At 38.7% G+C, this 19,245-nt stretch overlaps 1 protein-coding gene across 3 annotated transcripts in view; it reads left to right on the top strand.

The window, feature by feature from the left end:
• ANK2 (ankyrin 2, neuronal) overlaps positions 1–19,245 on the top strand; it is a 239,084-nt gene that overhangs the window by 101,085 nt on the left and 118,754 nt on the right. For all 3 annotated transcript variants that reach the window (XM_014960906.1, XM_014960907.1, XM_014960908.1), the window contains exons 4-5: positions 1,068–1,166; positions 17,434–17,532. In XM_014960906.1, the coding sequence (XP_014816392.1) occupies positions 1,068–1,166; positions 17,434–17,532 (198 nt within the window). The remainder of the gene's footprint in view (positions 1–1,067; positions 1,167–17,433; positions 17,533–19,245) is intronic.

Genomic DNA, 19,245 nt, shown 5'->3' with positions numbered 1-19,245 from the left:
TGAGATTTAAAATGTTATTTCTATTATGGCCTGCAAGCCTATGTTTTTTGCTGAAGCTCATCGGTAGTAAATAAAGAGGGAAAGATTATTATTCACACAGTCTATTTACAGGGGAAGTATTAAAAGGTTTTAGCAGTGACAGATTTTTCATTATTTCCAATGGCAGGTCCCTATTAAAGCTCAAAATAGTAGATGTTTTTCAAATCTGTGAAAATTGGTAATTGACTGTATCAAATCCAGAACCTTTTCACTCAAGGGCACAGTGGAAAAAACACCTGTGTGATAAGTTGTTTTGCCTTCAACCTTCCCACAGTCAGGCATGTGCATATATCCAAAACATTCAATCAGGATGTTATTTGTCTATGGGTGGAAAATTCCTTGTGATGGGCCAGATTTGTTGGCTTGAACTTTATAAAGTTTGACTCTTAGTGTGCAGGTTGGCTGGCTGTGCTCAGCTTTTGCATTTAGATACCACCACTGCGTCCCTGTGGCTCTCTTAGTTTTTATGATTTCTGATGCACAGCATCCCCATCGAGGTTAACACTCAGAGAGCTTCTTGCTGAACTTGTGCTTTCCATGACTGATGGGAAAAAAAAGAAATTTCCTCTTTCAAAAACGTTTTGATTCACCCCTCAGTGAAGCTGTTGTTAGAACCACCAGGTTCTAGATAGGACTCTGGGGTTTTATTCTGGTTTTATGAACCTCGATTCTTAATTAAAGCTTTTAAAATATTGCTCCCAGGATAAGAAATCGGCCTGGAAATTTTGATCTCTGGACCTGAATGAAAAAACCTGTTAGCCTATACTAAACTTTACCTAGAAGTTTGTCCCATGCCTCAGTCCCGTTCCATAATTTCACTCAAAAGTTGTGTTAGGATGTTAGTGTTATAGAACCACTCAAGAAGTCTTAATGGCTGCAACCACCAGTTCTATCCTCAGTGATGGCTGTGGAGCAGCATGGAACAGTAAGGTGAAATTGTACTCAAAAAATGAATGTTATAAAGAACTGCTGGTTGGAATTGTCCCTGAAGAAAGGGTAATGTCTTTCATTTTTTCCCTACCTAACAGAAAGGGAACACAGCCCTGCACATTGCATCCCTAGCAGGACAAGCTGAAGTTGTCAAAGTTCTGGTTAAGGAAGGAGCCAATATTAATGCACAATCTCAGGTATGATGCTATTTTCTCTTCTGTCTTCTAAAAGTTATTTGGTGAGATTTTGTAACATAGATCTGAGATGTTAAGCAGTGATTCCAAACATCCAAACCTGACAAATCAATCAAATTGAGGCTTCCATAGCATTCACTGGTAAGTAGAATAAAAGTAAGTAGCAAATTGAAGTCATTATATACTCATTGTGTGATACAGGAACTCACATTGTTGTTGGCTGAAGTATTTTCAGAATTCCTAATGTGCTTTAATAAATTGTTTCAGAAATTTTTCAAAGTGTAGAAATATTACATCAGATGTTTGAGTTGAATTTTGATTAATTTCTCAAGGACTTGATTCTTACAGTTGCTTTTCATGGTTATTTGTTGGCTAAAAATTTGCAGATAACTAACTCCATGCTTCTGAACTCATTCTTTATGTGATCACAAAGAATTTAAATCAAAAGTTTGGAATGTACATTTGAATGGGGGAAATCCACCTTGTCCTGGCAGGCAAACCAACTGTAAAAACAGCACTGTTATTTCCACCGACGTGAAGCTTGTCTGCTCGTTAAAAACATATCAGAGAAGGTGGTGATTTTGCAGACTACGCGACGGCCAGTTCTTCTCTCCCTGGCTTGGGCGAGGCTGCAGAGGCAGCTGCCTGCTGCCTGATTTCAGAGTGAAGTGATTTCAGAGCTGTAAACAACATGTGCTAGATTTGCAGTGAACAACACACCACAAACTAGCCAGATTTGTTTGTTTTCCAAGCTAACTCTCCCTGTCTCCAGGGACAGACGTGGTATTAGCAAAACAGATCTATTGACCAAGTTATCCTAGCACTTATTGGAAATACCTATTATTTCCTCTGTTTAGGATTAGGAAGATTTTACCAAATAAATGATTTGATTAATGTTTGTAAATGCTACCTTAACTCTGGCAACTATCTGTAGCTCTGAAGAACTGAACAGATGGTAGAGACAAGGACTATGATAAAGAAACCGCATCTTTCTAAAGCATCTAGTAAGCTTATGACATTCTTAAAGTAAATCATCGAGCTAACTAATAGTGTTCAAATTGAGTCCTAGTGCGTCATTCAATGACCATGAATACCATTTTTGCAGTAATGGTGTAAGCTAAGACGATGAGAAAAACAAGTCATGCTTCAGGGGTAGATTAATTTCAAATTAAATTTGCCTAGTGCTTACTGTCTATAGGCAAGATAATGGCCCTTAGCTTAATCTTACTGGCGTACATGAGAAAAGCAAGAAGAGAGTGATCTTATTTAACAGTGTAACAAGCAACTACCTTGGTTAAAGACAGTTTCAAGAAGCTGGGCCGGTGGGAGATGCTCTTCTCCGTCCTCTCCTGAAATGAGTTCCCTGATCATTAGGAACACAGACAAGTTTGTAAAAGGTCTTTATTTGTCAGAGTCCATCCTAAGTCTGACTAACTGCACATCTTGCTTGCCTAGACCTGGGAAACTGGGATGTGGAGGGTTTTATGCTGTTTGACGTTACAAACTTATGATGGACAGTGTAAAGTAAGTAGAGAGCAGGAGATGAATGAATAGGTTTATAAAATTAATAGGTTTGTCTGTACTTTCATTATGTTTTAAGACGAGAGAGAAATTGAAAAGATCTTTAAGCTGCCTGACTCCAAGATCTTTTTAAAAAATATTTTCTTGATTATGCTTTTTGCCCCAAAGTGACTGCTAAAGGGCTCTCTCAGGTCAACTTATGGCCAACTCCTCCCGATGGTGTACTTCCATTAAAGATAAGAAATGTTGTCACTCCATTGCCTAAAAATTTAACAAACTCCTTTCATAATGACCTGACTGGATGAATTCTTTATGATAAGTTTTAATTTATGAATTTATCAGCATTTTCATGTGTATAAGAAGATAAAGTAATGTCTTTAATGTTAGGATTTTTAGCATGGTAAGAGAAATAATTGTAAAAATTATACTTCCATGAAGCATTATCCCTCAAAAATTCCTTATGCTGGAAAAATAAATGAAGTTTTCTAAATAAAAAAAAAAAAAAAATCCTACCAGAATTGGAAATTGTTTTCACAAGTATTATTTTATACAGTATTCTAGTTTTAAACACATTTATTGTTAGCACTGGATGTTCTGTGTACTATACACAGACCTATTAACAGGCATTTGCTACTTGAATTAATTGAATGAATCTGATGGAGAACATTTTTTCCACGGTACTGCTCACTGGTTGCATCCAGACAGGATGAATTCAAACTCCTGTGATATATATGCCCTGGATCTGTGCCACATTGTTTGAATTTAACATGTCCTGTTGACTTGAATGGGAGAGTGAGTCCTCAGTGCAACATGATCCAGCTGTGGAGGCCCTTGGGTTGTGTCTTTCTGGCCTGCTGTGCTTTTCCAGAAGACATGGATCGTAGCTGCTTCAGGCAGAAGGAGATGTTCAGAGGCTCATGAATATGGATATGAATATGTTGCCTATGTGATGGGTGGAAAGCATATATATTTTTTAGTCATGGCTCTGAGCAGACTCATAATAATTTGGTTCCAATATTGATTTGCCAGAGCCTTCCCTTGGAAGATTAAATAAAAAAGTAGTTTCTCTGTGCCCCATGAATAGAACGAGGATAATGAATGCTGCCTTTCTACTCCAGATTGTATTGACTTGCTCAAGAATCACGTGTGTCATAAAAAATAAGTTAATTAGGAAAAAAGAGGTAAGAAAAACAGAAACAACAAAAGTAATAAAGAATAGACACTTGATTTATGGTAAACGATCAAGAAAGATTCAAGGCTACCTAACTACAGCTGGTCAAAACCCAAAAATATGAAGTTATATAGAAAAAGGAAAAGAGAATGACTGAACAGAATATGTCTGAATAATTAAATACTAAGTTTTTTTGTCAGGTAGTATGTAATTGATGAAAAGGCAAAGAGAAAAAAAGTATCAGGAAAGAGCTTAATTGAGAAAGTCAGAAATGAACAAAGATACACATTAAATGTAACTGAATTTAAAAGTGAGAAATTATGACTGAAATGCTCAGTTTCTTTTTCTCTCAATTCCATTTTTAAAAACAGATGCTGTATTGTTACTCTTAAATATTTTTATGAACAGTTGTTGATATTGAGGGTATATTACATCCTCTTCTTGGTATTTCTGTTATTTCACACTTTATTTTTTTTAGGCCCCTGCTAAATGCCATTTGCTGGTAGGGATTTAACGCCAGTGCAGTTACTCAGGTTGCTCCATAACTTCCTCTTTACAGAACCTAGTATCTGTCAAGGTCATTCTCATTTCCAGTGACGAAAATTTGCCATAGTGATAAAATTTCTTCATTGATGATAAACTGATGGATAAAAGAGTATTCTTAACTCCAGCTTGTTCAATTTATTGTTTTTCCTTTCCTTTCTCCATTAAATTGCATAAAACCACTGGCCTTTATCAGAACTTTCAACCGGTGACATCTGAAACACCACACTGATTTCCCTGTTCCTTCCAACGATGAAATAACAGAGTTATCTCAGAAAATGCTATTAAAAGCAATGTAACTGCTGAGATTACAAACCCCATCTGTGCTATCTGAGACTGTAAGGCATTCGGGACTTTGATTTTATGGATTTTGTTTCTCTATTAGATTACTTTGCTTTGCCCTTCAGTTTCATGTTGGCCTTCAGAGCTGTTATTTTGTTCATCTTCCTCTTTCAAAAAGTCTGTTCCTTTTGAGCTAGTAAGTCGTCACTGCTATTTTTAGAAAAGTAATTTCTATTTTGATACAAAGCCTAATTGCACAGTGATTACTAATTGAATGACTCCACTTTCACCTGCATGCATATCATTTGAGAGCTGACATCTTCCTTGAGTATGTTTCAGGCAAATGCTGAAATGAGGGCACACCCAGAAATGGCCAGAGAGATCTAGAAGTTGCTGGTCCTTTTTTGGCATGCCTCCACCTAGAATTTGGCAAGTGTGCAACTGTTTGGCTCAATAAGAATTGTCTTTTGCTACAAGCATTGCTGGAGAAAATATATCTATATAATGAGCATCTATAAACCATTCACTTGGTTGACTCTGCTGATGTTCAGAAAACAGATCTAGATATGTGTCATCAAATAAAAAATCAATTTCTTCAATTTCTTTTCTTGATTTGACCATGATTTTTGGTCATGTATAGATCTGACCAAACTGCTCTCATTGATAATATAAAATCTTACCTGGGGACTGGATGGTGCAAACTATAGTGTAAAGTGGGTAACAGATCTCCTGGGGTTGGTCCAGGCTATTCCTTGCAGCTTTGGTAAGGTTTCCTTGCAGCACAGAACAAGGTCATCCCATGGAATACTGTAATCTTTTGAGGTATGTGTTCACTTGTGTGGGTGATCCTCTGGGTACTTCTGAATTTCAATGGGGAACTCATGGGACATTGACATGTTTCATAATGCGGAACCATGGAAGTGGTGTTGGCCACTCGTCACTGTCTCTCTCTCACACACATCCACCCACCCAACACACTCTTTCACGGAGCCCAGTGGTATTCTCCTGTCACAGCTGGATCACTTCTTTACCCCAAACCTATTCTTAGTTGTTACTTATGCATTAGCACAGTAATTCTTTTTTTGTAATTTTCTTTTTAAGGAGTGTCTGCTTCTATGACGTATTAGGAGTTCTTATGCTAATTATTGATTTTTTTTCCAAGTTGGAAGAACCATCACTGGGTTTAGTTAATCCAACACTTCTAATTGATAATTGTTTGATAAATTGATTCTGTTTGCCTCTATTACTTTCTCTTAAAGTCAAATTAAGACTCATCTGACTCATGTATAGGCAATCAGAGATGTCTGTTAACTGGAATATTAGCCTGCCAAATGTGATAATATCCCAACTGCAATAATAACACACCCCTGGAAGTGTTCAAGGCCAGGCTGGATGGGGCTTTGAGCAACCTGGTCTAGTTGGGAGGTGTCCCTGCCCATGGCAGGGGGGTTGGAACGAGATGATTTTTAAGGTCCCTTCCAACTCTAATCATTCTATAATCTTAGTAACTGAGTCTCCCTGTAGACTGTCCCTGAAGCAAGGATACTGAGCTGTTCTGACCTTGCAGAATGAGTTGCACCTCCTGGATGAGGTGATTTGACAAATGTCAAGTGATTGAGGTACAAAGAGCTGAAAAGTAAAAGACAAAATGAAGAAATAGAATTCTTTCCTGTTCTGTAACTGTAAGGGAACTATCAAATCCTGGAGTCATCTAAGAAAGAAATTATTCCCTTCAATTTTAAAATTTCTGCAGCGGGGTTTGGAACAGAACATGTTCCCCAGCAGCTGCTGCTGATGTGCTTTGACCATGCCTTCATCTAGGGGCCCTCACGAAAGGAGGAGCTACCTTTTAATCATCGGATTATTTAAAGTGACCCAGATACAGAAAGCAAGGATTAGATAAATCAGTCCTCCCCCCAGCTGATCTTGTTATTTAAAAGCCCTCTGGTTTCCTTTCCTCTATATCCTGCTCTAAGCTCATTGCAAACACATTAGTCAAGAAATATTTTTGTTTAAATTTGCCCCCATTATGGTTCCCACTTTCTGTCTCAACACATACATGATGCCACAGTGGCTGCTAGGGCATTCTTATCCTGACTATTCATCAAATCTGAAGGAATCCTTGGAGCAGCACAAAGCTTCCAGCCTCAATATGCTTTCCCAAAAATGAGCGATAAAAGAGCTTGTTGAATGTCCATATTCAGTGTTGCCACAAAAGCAAAGGGAGGATTTACGTGATTCTCAGAGAAGTGATCAGCTTGTCTCACTCAGGATGCCCTAGGATTTGCTTTGTCAGAAAGCGCCTTCCCCATGGTTTGTAAAGATAATCTTACCTTCAGAATGGAGCATATTTTGCAGAGTATTTGCTACTCCATTATGACAAAAGGTTTTAATTCCACCAACTGGGCTTTCTGCTTTTATATCAGTATATTTAGAACACTGGCTTTTTAGCTGCTATATATCAAGAGGAGTCATTTAGCTGCATTTCATCATTGCTAATGTAATAAAGGATCAGGCCTGTTATCTCCTTACTGGAGGGGGAAAAAAAAAAAGAAAGAAATGCCTTCTGGAGAATTGTATGGATTTTGAGAGATGTAAACAAAAGTAATACATTAAGAACACTGAAAGAACAGATATATTTATTCATCCTGCCCTAAATCCCTAAACTAGTCCAAGTTTCAGCTGCCTGCCTGTCTCTTAAGGTGATTAATGATAAATTAATGGTAAACAACCCTTATTCCTGATCTTGAAGTCTGATCTCAGACAACCATGGAAGTAGAGTTGAGTGGGAAGCCTTTCTGTGCACGACTGAAGCGGTGCTTAGATTGACACAGAATACAGGATAACAGAGTGGAAACATAAGATAATGATTGTTAATAACAGCGCATTCATGTGAGACTTTCCCGTTTCCCTAAATAATTCATACAGTTAAAGGAAAAACAACCCTATATGAGGGTGCCCAGTTTGTGGTGTCACCTGCAGAAGCAGTAGTGTGGTGATGGGGAGATATGGGACGGGTTGGCTCTCCCTCAAATCCTGCTTGGAGGGTCAGGAGCTTTTGAAGAGCAAAGAAGGGCCCTGAGCCAGTTTGACGTCTGTCTCTGCGATCCCAGCTGCGGCCGTAAAAGAACTGAGCGTGTCAGGATCTTAACCAACAAAGACTGGAAACAAGCTGAAAATATTTACAACCTGTGTCTTAGTCTATTTCATTAACTTGCAGTCTCTGTTTAAGTGCTATAAAGGGACCAATGGTCAGGTTGAAAGATTTTGATTTAAACAAATAGTGGGGTTTTTTTCAGCTAATAATGTGACACATGACCTCTAATTTTTACTGTTAAAATGCATAAACTTTAGGAGCCTGCAGTAAACCAACATGCCAGCTGGCAGGGTAGGGGCTCATGGGACCAACATGTCCCGTTTCACCCCTGCTGTAGTGACACAATCTGCAGCGAGAAGAACTGGGCAGTGGCAATGTTATGCACATAGGTTTATGGAAGTGTGGATATAATGAAGTCACAACTAAATAAACACACACATTTTATTTATCATTTTAGTGCAATATTGTCTTCCTTCTAGCCCTCAATCATATACATAAAAGAAGTGCTTGTTTTCAGTCCTGAAATTTCCTTTACCATGTTTGGAAGGCAAACCCCAAATGCTGCTTTGGATGACTGCCCAGAATTCAAATGTGAGACATTGCCCCGGCTAAGCTTTTGGGCCCTAACCCATGCCCAGCATCAAGGTTACGTTTTCTTGTGCATGGCTGATCTCTTCTCTTCCCTTCCCATTATTTTCCATCAGCTCAGTTTCTATTACAGGTTTGCTCTTTGTGAAAATGACATTTCCGAGGCACAGAACATCTTGATTTCTGCCTGGCTGTGTTTGTGGGCTCTGCTGTTGCTTTGCTGTTCTTGCAGAGAAAATCGTGATATTTGAAGCTGCTAAAATTAGAATGTTTGTGCTCTTTAAATTTGGCATCTGAGCTAGGAAGTGGCTTACAGTAAAATAGGCTTCCCAAGGGAGGGGTTCTTGTAACGGTGAGGCAGCAGGTGTCATACACATAGTGCTACAGTTGGAGTTCTCTGTGATCTCTCATGAATGAACTTAGCGAGTTCATTGCAAACCCAGACAACATCGTTTATCCATAGGCTTTATAATTATTGCAGTGGTGTAAGTATAGAGTGGAAATACTATTTATATTACTAGAGAATTAGTGAGACAGCTGAAGGGGTGGTACTATTTTCGGTGTAGGCTTCTGTCTCACTGCATTTTTAAAATTTATTTATTGCAAAATTAGTTTTATGATTTGTCATCTCAAAAACGTTAAATAATATTTCTTCTTTTTTGTTTGTTTAACTGTTTGGTATGCTAAAGTAGAATCACCTGCCTCCCTAAATCCAGTAATTCTGGCCTTTTTCCTAAATGCTTTTCTCAGCTTTAATCTTTACAGTCTATGGGACCCTGTGAGCTTCAGTGTCTATGGCGTGTAATGAATGTAAGGGTTGTCACCTAGATGATCAGCTGACACTTGTTGGGCAATTTTACAGGGGGTCGGAATCCAGTAGCTCTCCTGTGCCCTTACAGATGTGCCTCTTCACATCGAATAGCCATCATAGAATCACAGAATAGATAGTGTTGGAAGGGACCTTAAATTCTTTGTGTTCCACCCCCCCTGCCATGGGCGAGGACACCTCCCACTAGAGCAGGTTGCTCAAAGCCCCATCCAGCCTGGCCTTGAACACCTCCAGGGATGGGGTATCTACAGCATCTCTGGGCAACCTGTTCCAGTGTCTCACCACCCCAGCCTGAACAGCCCCAACTCTGTCCATCTGTCCAGACAGCAGAGGTGCTCCAGCCCTCAGATCATCTTTGTTGCCATTTTGTGTTCATTCTGTGCTCTATTCATCATCATTCTATGCTCGTAAATGCTTACATCTAATCTGTGTGTCATCCTTTTTACTAGCACTTTCCAGCTATGTTATAAAAGGAAAGGATACCCCAGAAAAATGAATATATACTAACGTGCTGCTCATTTTGTAATGTAAAGGAAAGAGTGTGGTCAGAAAACATAAGGTGCTTTCATCAATACTAGAAATCCACAGTATTTAATTTATCTGGTTGTGGATGCATCCAGAAGTTGGTTTTAGTGAGTCTCACTTTCTCCCAATGTGGATATATGTAGGACAACAGGAAAATTGCCCCCATGAATGTGCCATCAGTGCCATCATAGGGGCAGGAGGACAAGAGGAGAACAGAGTGCACTTCTTTCCTCAGTCTCTCAAGGCTGAGCCAGATGTGAAGCTGGAGCAAATAATTTCTCTCAGGAGAAAAGGAAAGATTCTTGAATTTAGTTATGTTTCTCAAAGGCATAACATGTTTTTTGTACTAGTGTTGGTTCAGCACTGCTTCTTACAGTAGAAGTGGAATCAAACTCCGTGTCCCAAGGAGGACATATAGATGAATACCAAACTGTCTTCTGAGTATCGCAGTGGTACATTTTACACAAATAGATTTTCTTATGGTAAAGTATTTAAAGATAAAATCAAGCAATATGAAGGTATTGTGTGTGGCACCTCAGCAGCATTGATCTGAATGCTCGGAAGGCCTTTCTCGCTGGAGAAAAAAATGCAATAGTTTTCCAGGAGTTGTAGTTGTTTTCAGTTTGTGAAAGCCTGCTAAAATAAACCAGTTTAAATACAGTTTTTTATTAAAAAATAAATCTGAAATGGTTTTTTAATGTATATAGTATTATACAGTTAATCAATATTTAGAGTTCCAGTTCTGATTTTAAACATGTTATTTCTAATCCTCTGTATTATAGGTGTAATAAAGGGTAGTTTCCTTCTTTCCTTTGCATTCTGAATTTCATGCTGCTTAAACTGTCAGTTGAGGAAGATGAGGTCTTGATTTGGATATTCTCAGTCTTTCTTTGGAGTAGAGTGCTTTCCCTTGGCTGTATGGCAAAATGAGCTTCCTTAGGCACCTTAAATTTGGCAACTTAAAATTAAATGCTGCGAATTCCCTTTGTCATATTTTCACAAATTTGACAAACGTATATTTGCTTGAATATAAATATATAATTGTAGTAGTCCAAATATTTCTGAGATTTTTTTCTTGGGGAAAAAATAAAAGGATTATACGATTGTTTTATGGAACATGTATTTTAATGGAGAAGAAAGTGGAATGTGAAAAACTGGTAAAGTTACTTGGTATATAAAGCTTCCAGATTTTGACAAAAGCTAACAAAAAAAAAAAAAAAAGAGACTTAAAAAATTCAAGTAGGTACCTTGATCTATCCTTAATTCACCCTTTTAGGCAGAGAATCTCTCCTGCTAAGATAAAATCCTCTTACGAAGAGTCTATTTTTAGAGTGGCTGAAAATAATGCTCTAAGCATAACGTTCAACAAAGTTCCCAGAATTGTGATATTGTTGATTCTGTTGTTGATCAAGATGTGTGTTCTCAATTTAGCTTGAAGGGTTACATTTATTTGTAACTCCCATATTTCACTGATTAAAATTAATTAATTATTTGGATTGTTAGAGGATTTTTCACTGAATCACAGAATGACTGAAGTTCGAAGGGCCTTCTGGAGGTCATCTTGTCCAACCCCACTTCTCAAGTAGGGCCACCCACAGCAGGCTGCCCAGGACCATGTCCAGGTGGATTTTGAATATCTCCAAGGATAGAGACTCCACCACGTCCCTGGGCGACCTGTGCCAGTGCTTGATCACAGTAAAAAAGTGTTTCCTGCCATTCGCAGGGCCCCTTCCACATTTCAGTTTGTGTCCATTGCCTCTGGTCCTCTTCCATCCCTGCGTAACATTGTCCTATTTGAGAGAGAATAGTCTTTACTAGAGTGGTTCTTTCCTCTCCTGTGGAGATAACCGCAGACTGAGATAAAGGGAAACAGGGAGTGAAGGTAGAGTTACCTTCTTTTAATTGTTAAAGTGAACTGTCACTGATTTAGGCTAATTCAGTGGATAAATGGGGAAAACAGGGAGATGAACTGTGTGTTGCTGAATAAATATTTAAATCAAGAACTTACCATTCTTGTTGATATTGAAGAATACTCTGAAGAGAATTAAAGAAATCCTCAAACAGTTATTGAACTTAACAGCCCCAGAAACGATCATGATCTTACTGCGTACAATGATATATTAACTCATGGCCATAAATCAGCAGATTTCTTCTGAGTGAGCTATTTCATGACTAACCTAAGCTTGTCTCACCCTTGTCTCATTCTTATCTCATCCTTTGTGCCAATATCTGTTCCTTTTTGGGGCTGGCTTAGATTCTAACAAGTACAAAGAGGAGGCATGGGGAGGAAGGAGAGCAATTTCACAAAGGCTTCTCCCAGTTCATGTTAAGTCCTGGGTTGTATGAAGAAAGCTCTAGAGTGACCCAAAGGAAAACAAGCTTTTATATGGACAGTATTTTGTGCACAGAATCTTCTCTGAATGTTGCTTGAGAAGTGCAGTTGCAAATTTGCTGTAAAGGTTGCAGAAAAAGCCTAATTAATTTGGTTTTAGTTTGTGACCTTGAGAAAATAACTTTGTTGTTTCCTTGATATGAAGCAAAATTGCGGGGGGAAAGGCTACCAAAATGCCAAACCAAAAACCCATGCAGTAAGTTGGAGAGGCAGAGGAGGCAACTAGTCTGGGTTAGGCAATCCACTGATTGCATTGATCTCCTGACTGGTAATTACATCTTGAAGAGTAAATAGGAATGACCATTTGCTGTATGTAAACAATTGCATTAGATGTCAGTTGTCTAGTCTTCCCTGGTAATCTCAGTGATCTTCTAATACAGTCTTAAAGAGTTCCAGGAGGCCCTTTAGACAGAACAGATACGTTTTTGGGGGTTTACAATAGCTATTTAATTTTAAAATAGTGTCATTTTAAAAGAGGCAAAGTGAGGGACAAGATAATATATCTGTATTGTCTCTTTTCCTTTTAAGTATGAATATAGAGAGATGTATATGGGCTTCCCAGGGAAGTGGCAGAATTGCCATCCCTGAAGGGTAGACGTGATGCTTAACGACATTATTTAGTGGTGGTTTTTGGCAGTGTTGGGTTAATGGTTGGACTCGATGATATTAAAGGTCCCTTCCAACCTAGACAATTCCATGGATATATGGTATACAGCTACTGTAGGTATATAGACACTAAAGGCCACGCCTTCATGGACAAGCACGGGTAGGCGAGTCATTCAAATGCACTGACTACTAAAGTTTGGAAGATGTGTGCTTCTGATCGTTTGGTACCGCACGCTAAGAGTATGGTTTCTTGAAAGCCTGCCATAAAATAAAGCTCAACCAAGCTATATAACTGTTTGTATGGCTGCCTAAATGCTCTAATAATCCCTCTGCTTCTTCAGACTGTGTTCTTCATTAGGGCTTGGGCAAAATTTAATGATACAAATTCTGAGTCATATATAGACTTGCCAATTTGCATTAATAGCTTGAAGAATCATTGAGAGCTACTCATTTTCTCAAATTAGCAAGTAAATCAGTGAATGTAGTAGAAAGAATGGAGTATGAAATATACTCTATTTGTTTAGTGTTAATTTCTCATTATAACTTTATATTTTAGCAGTAAACATCTTGCAGTATACATTTATAAAGATAATGAAATCTGAGTACTCTCTCCTCACTACAAATACTCTGATGAAATCATTGTTTGAAAATAAATGTTATATATCATTACAGAATTTATTTCTATTTTTCAGATGATGCACTAAATCGTAACATACAGACGTAACATAATTACAGAGACCGGTTTCAGAAAAAGCAAAATAAAGTGTATTTCTTCTTTTCCAGGTCACATTTTATGCCACAGTCAGTATTTTTACTTTAATTCTGGATGGTGTTTATACAGTATGGGATCATAAACTGAAGGAAAATTTATCGAAATAAAGATTCCTCACCATTGGCCCAATAAGCCCATGTATCCCATTCCACGTGCTAAAACAGTGAGGGGAGAGGTCAGTCTCCTTTGCAATACGTCCACGGAAAATCATTAACCAGAATGTCATGGATTCAGTAGAAGACACTTTCAGGTAGCGAAACAAAAGCCTAGGGCAAACATGTTTTCTTCAATTCACAAAGATCTGAGATCTTGGGCTTTGAAATATCTCTAAAAGCAAAAGAGAGAAACCAAGTATTGGCACATAACTCCCTGAAGCTTAAAAATGAGAAACTGGGAAGGGGGTTTTAGATTGGTAGAAGTAAAGGAAACAAAGAGAAGGCTATTCTTTTATTGTGGACATTTCCATTTAACAGCAGGAGTGGCTGAGAGAGATGGAAACTTGCTGTATAGAATACAGACAGACACTCACATCATAGAAACCGTGCAGAATGGGGAGGAGGCATGGAAGCCCAGAGGTCCTGTGGGCAAAGGAGGAGGAAGAGCTCCAGCAGGGCTCCCAGGTGATCCCACTGGGCAGAGTTATTCTGAGGAGAGCAGTAACGTTGGGAATCCTAAAATAGAAGCTGTCTGTCTGAGAGCCAGGAGTGTGGAGGTCAGGAACACTGCAATTAGAAGCTCTGAAACCAGTTCCACACTGAGAAAGCAGACTTCACCCTGCCAGTGGGAAAAAAAGTCACACTTGACCTTGCCGTGGGGAGAAATTCAGGGGAAACTTTTTCAGTGTGTCTGGTATAGACAGTTTTGCATATAGACTTTGGCATGCTGTTGCAATTTCTAAATAAACCAGATTTTAGGAAAATATATACAGTAGTTTTAAACTATAAATAAAGCTTGGGGAAAAAAAAAAAGGCTATGATTTTATGTGCAAGAGTTTCCTTACCCTTGATTGCTGTAGTTTCAGGTACAATTCTAGCACATGAGGGGGATATCCTTGATATAATGGGCACTCTTCTGGATCTCTGCGTGGTACTAAATGATCATGAAGTCATATATGTGTTGTTTATGGCCTCCTAATCCAGGATTTATTATCCTGATCCTGTTCCAGAACCTAGGGACTTGAGTTGATTAAAAAAAAATAAGATTCTTTAAAGCTTTTAAGCAAATTGATTTACTCTGGCTTGAAAATTCTCATATTCCCCAAATTTATACTAGTCAGTGTGATGCTCAGAATCATAAAATGGTTTAGGTTGGAAGAGACGTTTAAGATCATCAAGTCCAACTGTTAACCTAATAATCCTTGTATTTATCCACATAATGTTCTGTGCTAGAAGGATTTTACAAGTGGCAGGTATTACCATTTAAAAAGCTACTACATTAGACATTAATATTAAAATGCTGATGAGGTGGGTGGAAAATTACTATTAGTTATACCTAATAGGTTGCCATGTTGTTTCTTTCCGGCGTGGGAAGGAAAGCCGAAACACTGAGCCAACCCTGCAGTTTTCTCTCTGCTATTCTCTACGAGTGCAATCGAAAGCAAACCAATCTGTTCCCAATTCCCACTGCCAGCCCAGTCCCCATGCCCGGCAACCCCCTGCCCTTCTGCGCCTTCCTAATTACACGCTGAACAGCTTTCCTTTGTTTTTCGCTGGGATGAGATCTCTTATCTCCCCTCGTTAAAGAGTTGGCCCAGGAGCAGCCAGACCAGCACCCTCCCAGCCCCAGGGTGGACCTGGCAGAGCCTGGCTGGTTTGCCTAGTTTGTGCTTCCAGTTTGCTGCTTGGTTTTAGCGGGGAGGATTTGGGAGGAGGGAAGCTGCCCGTCAAAATGCGATGCGGGCTGACCTTGCTGCTAAGAGGCTTTCCTTGATGTCTAACCTGAATTTTCTCTCCAGCAACCTTAGTAATCTATGCACTTTTCTATTTGTTTTAGTCATTGTGAGCATGCAGAACAGACCTTTACCCTCCTCTTTAAAGACTGTTATCTTGTTTTCCTTCAGTTTTCCCTTTCCAGACAGAACAACACTAATTACTAGTCTTTTCTCAAAGAAAAATAGCTTCCCTAGAGAGAGATATTTTTCATCAGTGCAACAATTGTCTTTATTACAGCAGAATGAGCTCATTGACCAGCGTCCTCTGGTAAACCACTGTGACCTTCAGGTCCTTTTCTGCAAAATTCTTCTCTAACTCTTCATTCCCTGTTTGCATAATTTGTTTTTCCTGCCACCGTGGAGATACTTGTATTTGTCCTTACTAAATTACATTTCCAGCTCTTTTCTCCAAGGTAACAGAAACCTTTCAAATGATGATCCTGTTGTGTGGTGTTCTTGCAGACCGTCTTGTTCACGCTGTCTGTAACTGTAATAAGAGCACTCTATTCCATCCTTCAGGTCATTACTGAGAATATTGGATAATACTTGCCAAAAACGGACCCCTGTGCAAATCCACTCAAAGTACATCCCATGGTTTTGGCATTGAGCTGCTGGTAACTGTTCTCCGGGTGCCATTTTTTAATTATATGTCCCAAGATGGAAGTACCAGAATATTATGCAAGCTGTATTAAAAGACTTTCTACAACATATACAACATGCCTCACATGACATACACAACATAAATGACATAAATAATATTAAATGCCTGACCGGTCTTCCACATTTGTAAATGCAGAGGAAGGTTGTAAAGACATCAGTTCTACAATCAACTGTATTATCTAGTCACGGGATAGTCATGGGATTTCATTTCATTAGGAAATTACTAGAATGTTGTCACAGCAAGTTTGCTAGAAAGAATAATGTTGGCTTCTCTGAAACAAGGTTCTCAGTTATTACAGTATTTGCACAAGTATAAGCACAAGGTTTTCATTCATTGTGACAGCACAAGAGATTAAAAAAAAATAAATTTTTTGTTTGAAGTCTGGTTTATGGTTTATGTTCCAGCTAAAAGTGCCATTCCAAAGCAGAAAAATCTTTTCAGAAGTATAGGTGATTATGTCCTCTTATATTACATGGTAATTTACAGAATAGTAAAGCATTTTCTAAGACCTTTTTAACAACCCTAAAAACTCCTAGAAGAAAGCCATTAATCAGGCAGACAGCTCACTTCCATACCTTTCTTTCGTAAGGACTTTGTAGTAACTAATTAAAATTGTTTGCATTTAAGTATTTTAATGTGAAAAAAAGGACTTACATTTATAATTAATTTGCCTGTAGTTTGATTAACTTAGAAGATTTTTTTATTTTTTAATTACTGTATTATCCAGAGCTTCTGGATAATCCAGTCCTTCTTTTAAGGACTCTAGGACATTTCAATGCATGTTTGTAATTAAATGATAGATGAGCTTAATGTATGGTCAGAAACACAGTTGTTACTTTGCAAGGTTGAATTCCTTTATGTTTGATGACTTGAAATGTTTTATGTATTGCAAAATTTGATGTAGTATGTTAAGCCTTTGTCATCTCTACTCAGCTTGTCATGAGGTATGGACTTTATGGTCTCCAGGGCATGATGTCTTTGGTTAAGTTAATGTAATAAATGGAGGAAAGTCTTGCTTTCCTGTCAGCTTTCATAAAACTTTATTGCCAGCTTTACAGTCCCTGAGCATTATCAGCAAGGAATAGCTGTATTAATAATTACTGTGCCCATTGCTTCCTTAAAATATGTGTCAAAAGAAAGCGAGTGTGAAAGCATGTAGAATTTTATGGGTTTAAATGGCATTAAACTTCGCCATATTAAGTTAAAAAATACAAAGTTTTTCTACTTTACATACTTAAAACTTTTCAGTTAAAAAAGCACAAATGCATTTTTAGCCACATATTTATTTGTGGTTCATTAATCTTGGTATAGTCTCTTTCCTCATTACAATATTTTCTTATGTGTTCTTCCTAGAATGGCTTTACTCCTTTATATATGGCAGCTCAAGAGAACCACATTGAAGTGGTGAAATATCTCCTGGAGAATGGAGCCAACCAAAGCACAGCTACTGAGGTGAGGTATATTGTTTTTCTTTTACACATGCTCTTATTTTCCTTTGCCTTTGTGTTCAGATCACTTAAAGATTTCTCTAGCTGAGTATTTTGAGAACTTTCACTCTTTCATTTCAATGAGTTGTATTTGTGAATCTTACCCTTTATTTCTATATGCACAGAAGATGTAGATGAACTGTTTTGGAAGTGGTGAAAATGGATGAAATCCAGCCTGATTCATGTAACAGCAAAATTTTCTCTGATTTCAGTGAGCCCAGAATTTCCCCCTTCAATTTGTTGCCATTTCTCCTATCAGCTCCCTGGTGAATTTTCTGAAAAATGAATGAGCCTTTGAAGAGAGGTCCCTAGAGCTGTAGAAATTATAGGAGGCCAAGATGGTATTGTCAGGGGAACAGAGCGAATAGTAGATCGATCATAGGCTAAGTGTAGAGCTACAACATTTCATTTGAACAGATTTACATCTCTGAGAAAGCCCATGAAACTCTAGCATCTAGGCAAGCCATCCCCTAAGCAGCAGAGATATCTTTGTGCTGCTTTTCCATTTGTACTGTAAGATTTGGGCAAAAATTGGTGAATAGAATATTATGAGATATATCTCCTGCCCTTGGCTGTATAAGGAGTCTTCTGAGGGAGCTAGTCAGGAGGCTTGCTTCAGCCTCTTCCTCAGCCAGGACTGCTGAGGAAAAAGCTTGCTTTTAGATTGGGTCTTGAGATTTTTAGATGAGTTCAGAATATTTTCTGCATAGGAGAAGAGTCAGAAATAGGCAAGTGCGTGCACAAAAGTGGTGAGTGGAGCAGGCTTTCTGTGGTGCTGGGTTCACAGACGCATTCAGGTAGAAAGGGACTTCAGGAGGTCGCTTACTCCAACCTTAAGTGAGGAGCAGCTGGACCTCCTCAAGCAGCTAAGTTACTCTGATTCTGAGGACTGTCTGTGACTTTGTGTAACTTATAAATATTCATTATTGTCTGTGATTAGCATAAAGTGGAAATCAAATGACTAGCAAGGATCACATCAGCAAGCTCAGCAGGCAATGTGCCGGTTGCTCCTCGGACATGTTATTTGTACTGCCGGACCACATGCCTATAAATATGCAGAAGAATGGTTTAACTGCTAGGTTCTGGATGTAACTGCAGTCTGTAAATCTGCAGTAACTTCAGTGCAAGCAGGACAGACACCAAATAAAGAGACACAAGGCTCCATCTCAAGAGGAACTGAATCACGAGAAATTGCTTCTGCAAATGAGAGGATTTGAGGGCAATGGGGAGAACTCCTAGGTCATGAGAACTGTGCTCATGAACCAGAATTGGTTCCTCCTCTTCTTCTCTTTCTGCTGAATGTTCTTTTATTCCAAGCCACAGGGACGAGCAAACAGGATGTGTGCTGCACAGTGTGTTGGCGGCGTGTTTGTTCTTTGGATGCGTCACATGGACTAGTAATAGGAAAGTTCCCCTCCTGTCAGAGCTTTTGCTCATATTCATTACTTTTCCCTAATCTGTACAGAACCTCACCCTTTCTGCATTGCCTTCACTAATGGATGAATTTGAAATGATGGTGCATTTATGCTCTCTCTCCTTTCCTTCAAACTGAACTGCTGGTGTTTAACAGCTGCTTTACTGTCCCTTCTTTCAATGGATACTGTACCGTTTGATGACAGCTCCGAAAATAATCCTCTCGTGGCCTGCATATACGGCGATCGTGTTACATGGCAGCTTT

This window comes from Calidris pugnax, unplaced genomic scaffold, assembly GCF_001431845.1.
Source record: "Calidris pugnax isolate Ruff unplaced genomic scaffold, ASM143184v1 scaffold573, whole genome shotgun sequence".
Taxonomy (NCBI): Eukaryota; Metazoa; Chordata; class Aves; order Charadriiformes; family Scolopacidae; genus Calidris; species Calidris pugnax.
The sequence above is the reverse complement of the archived record's forward strand: the minus strand, read 5'-3'. Positions and strand labels throughout refer to the sequence as shown.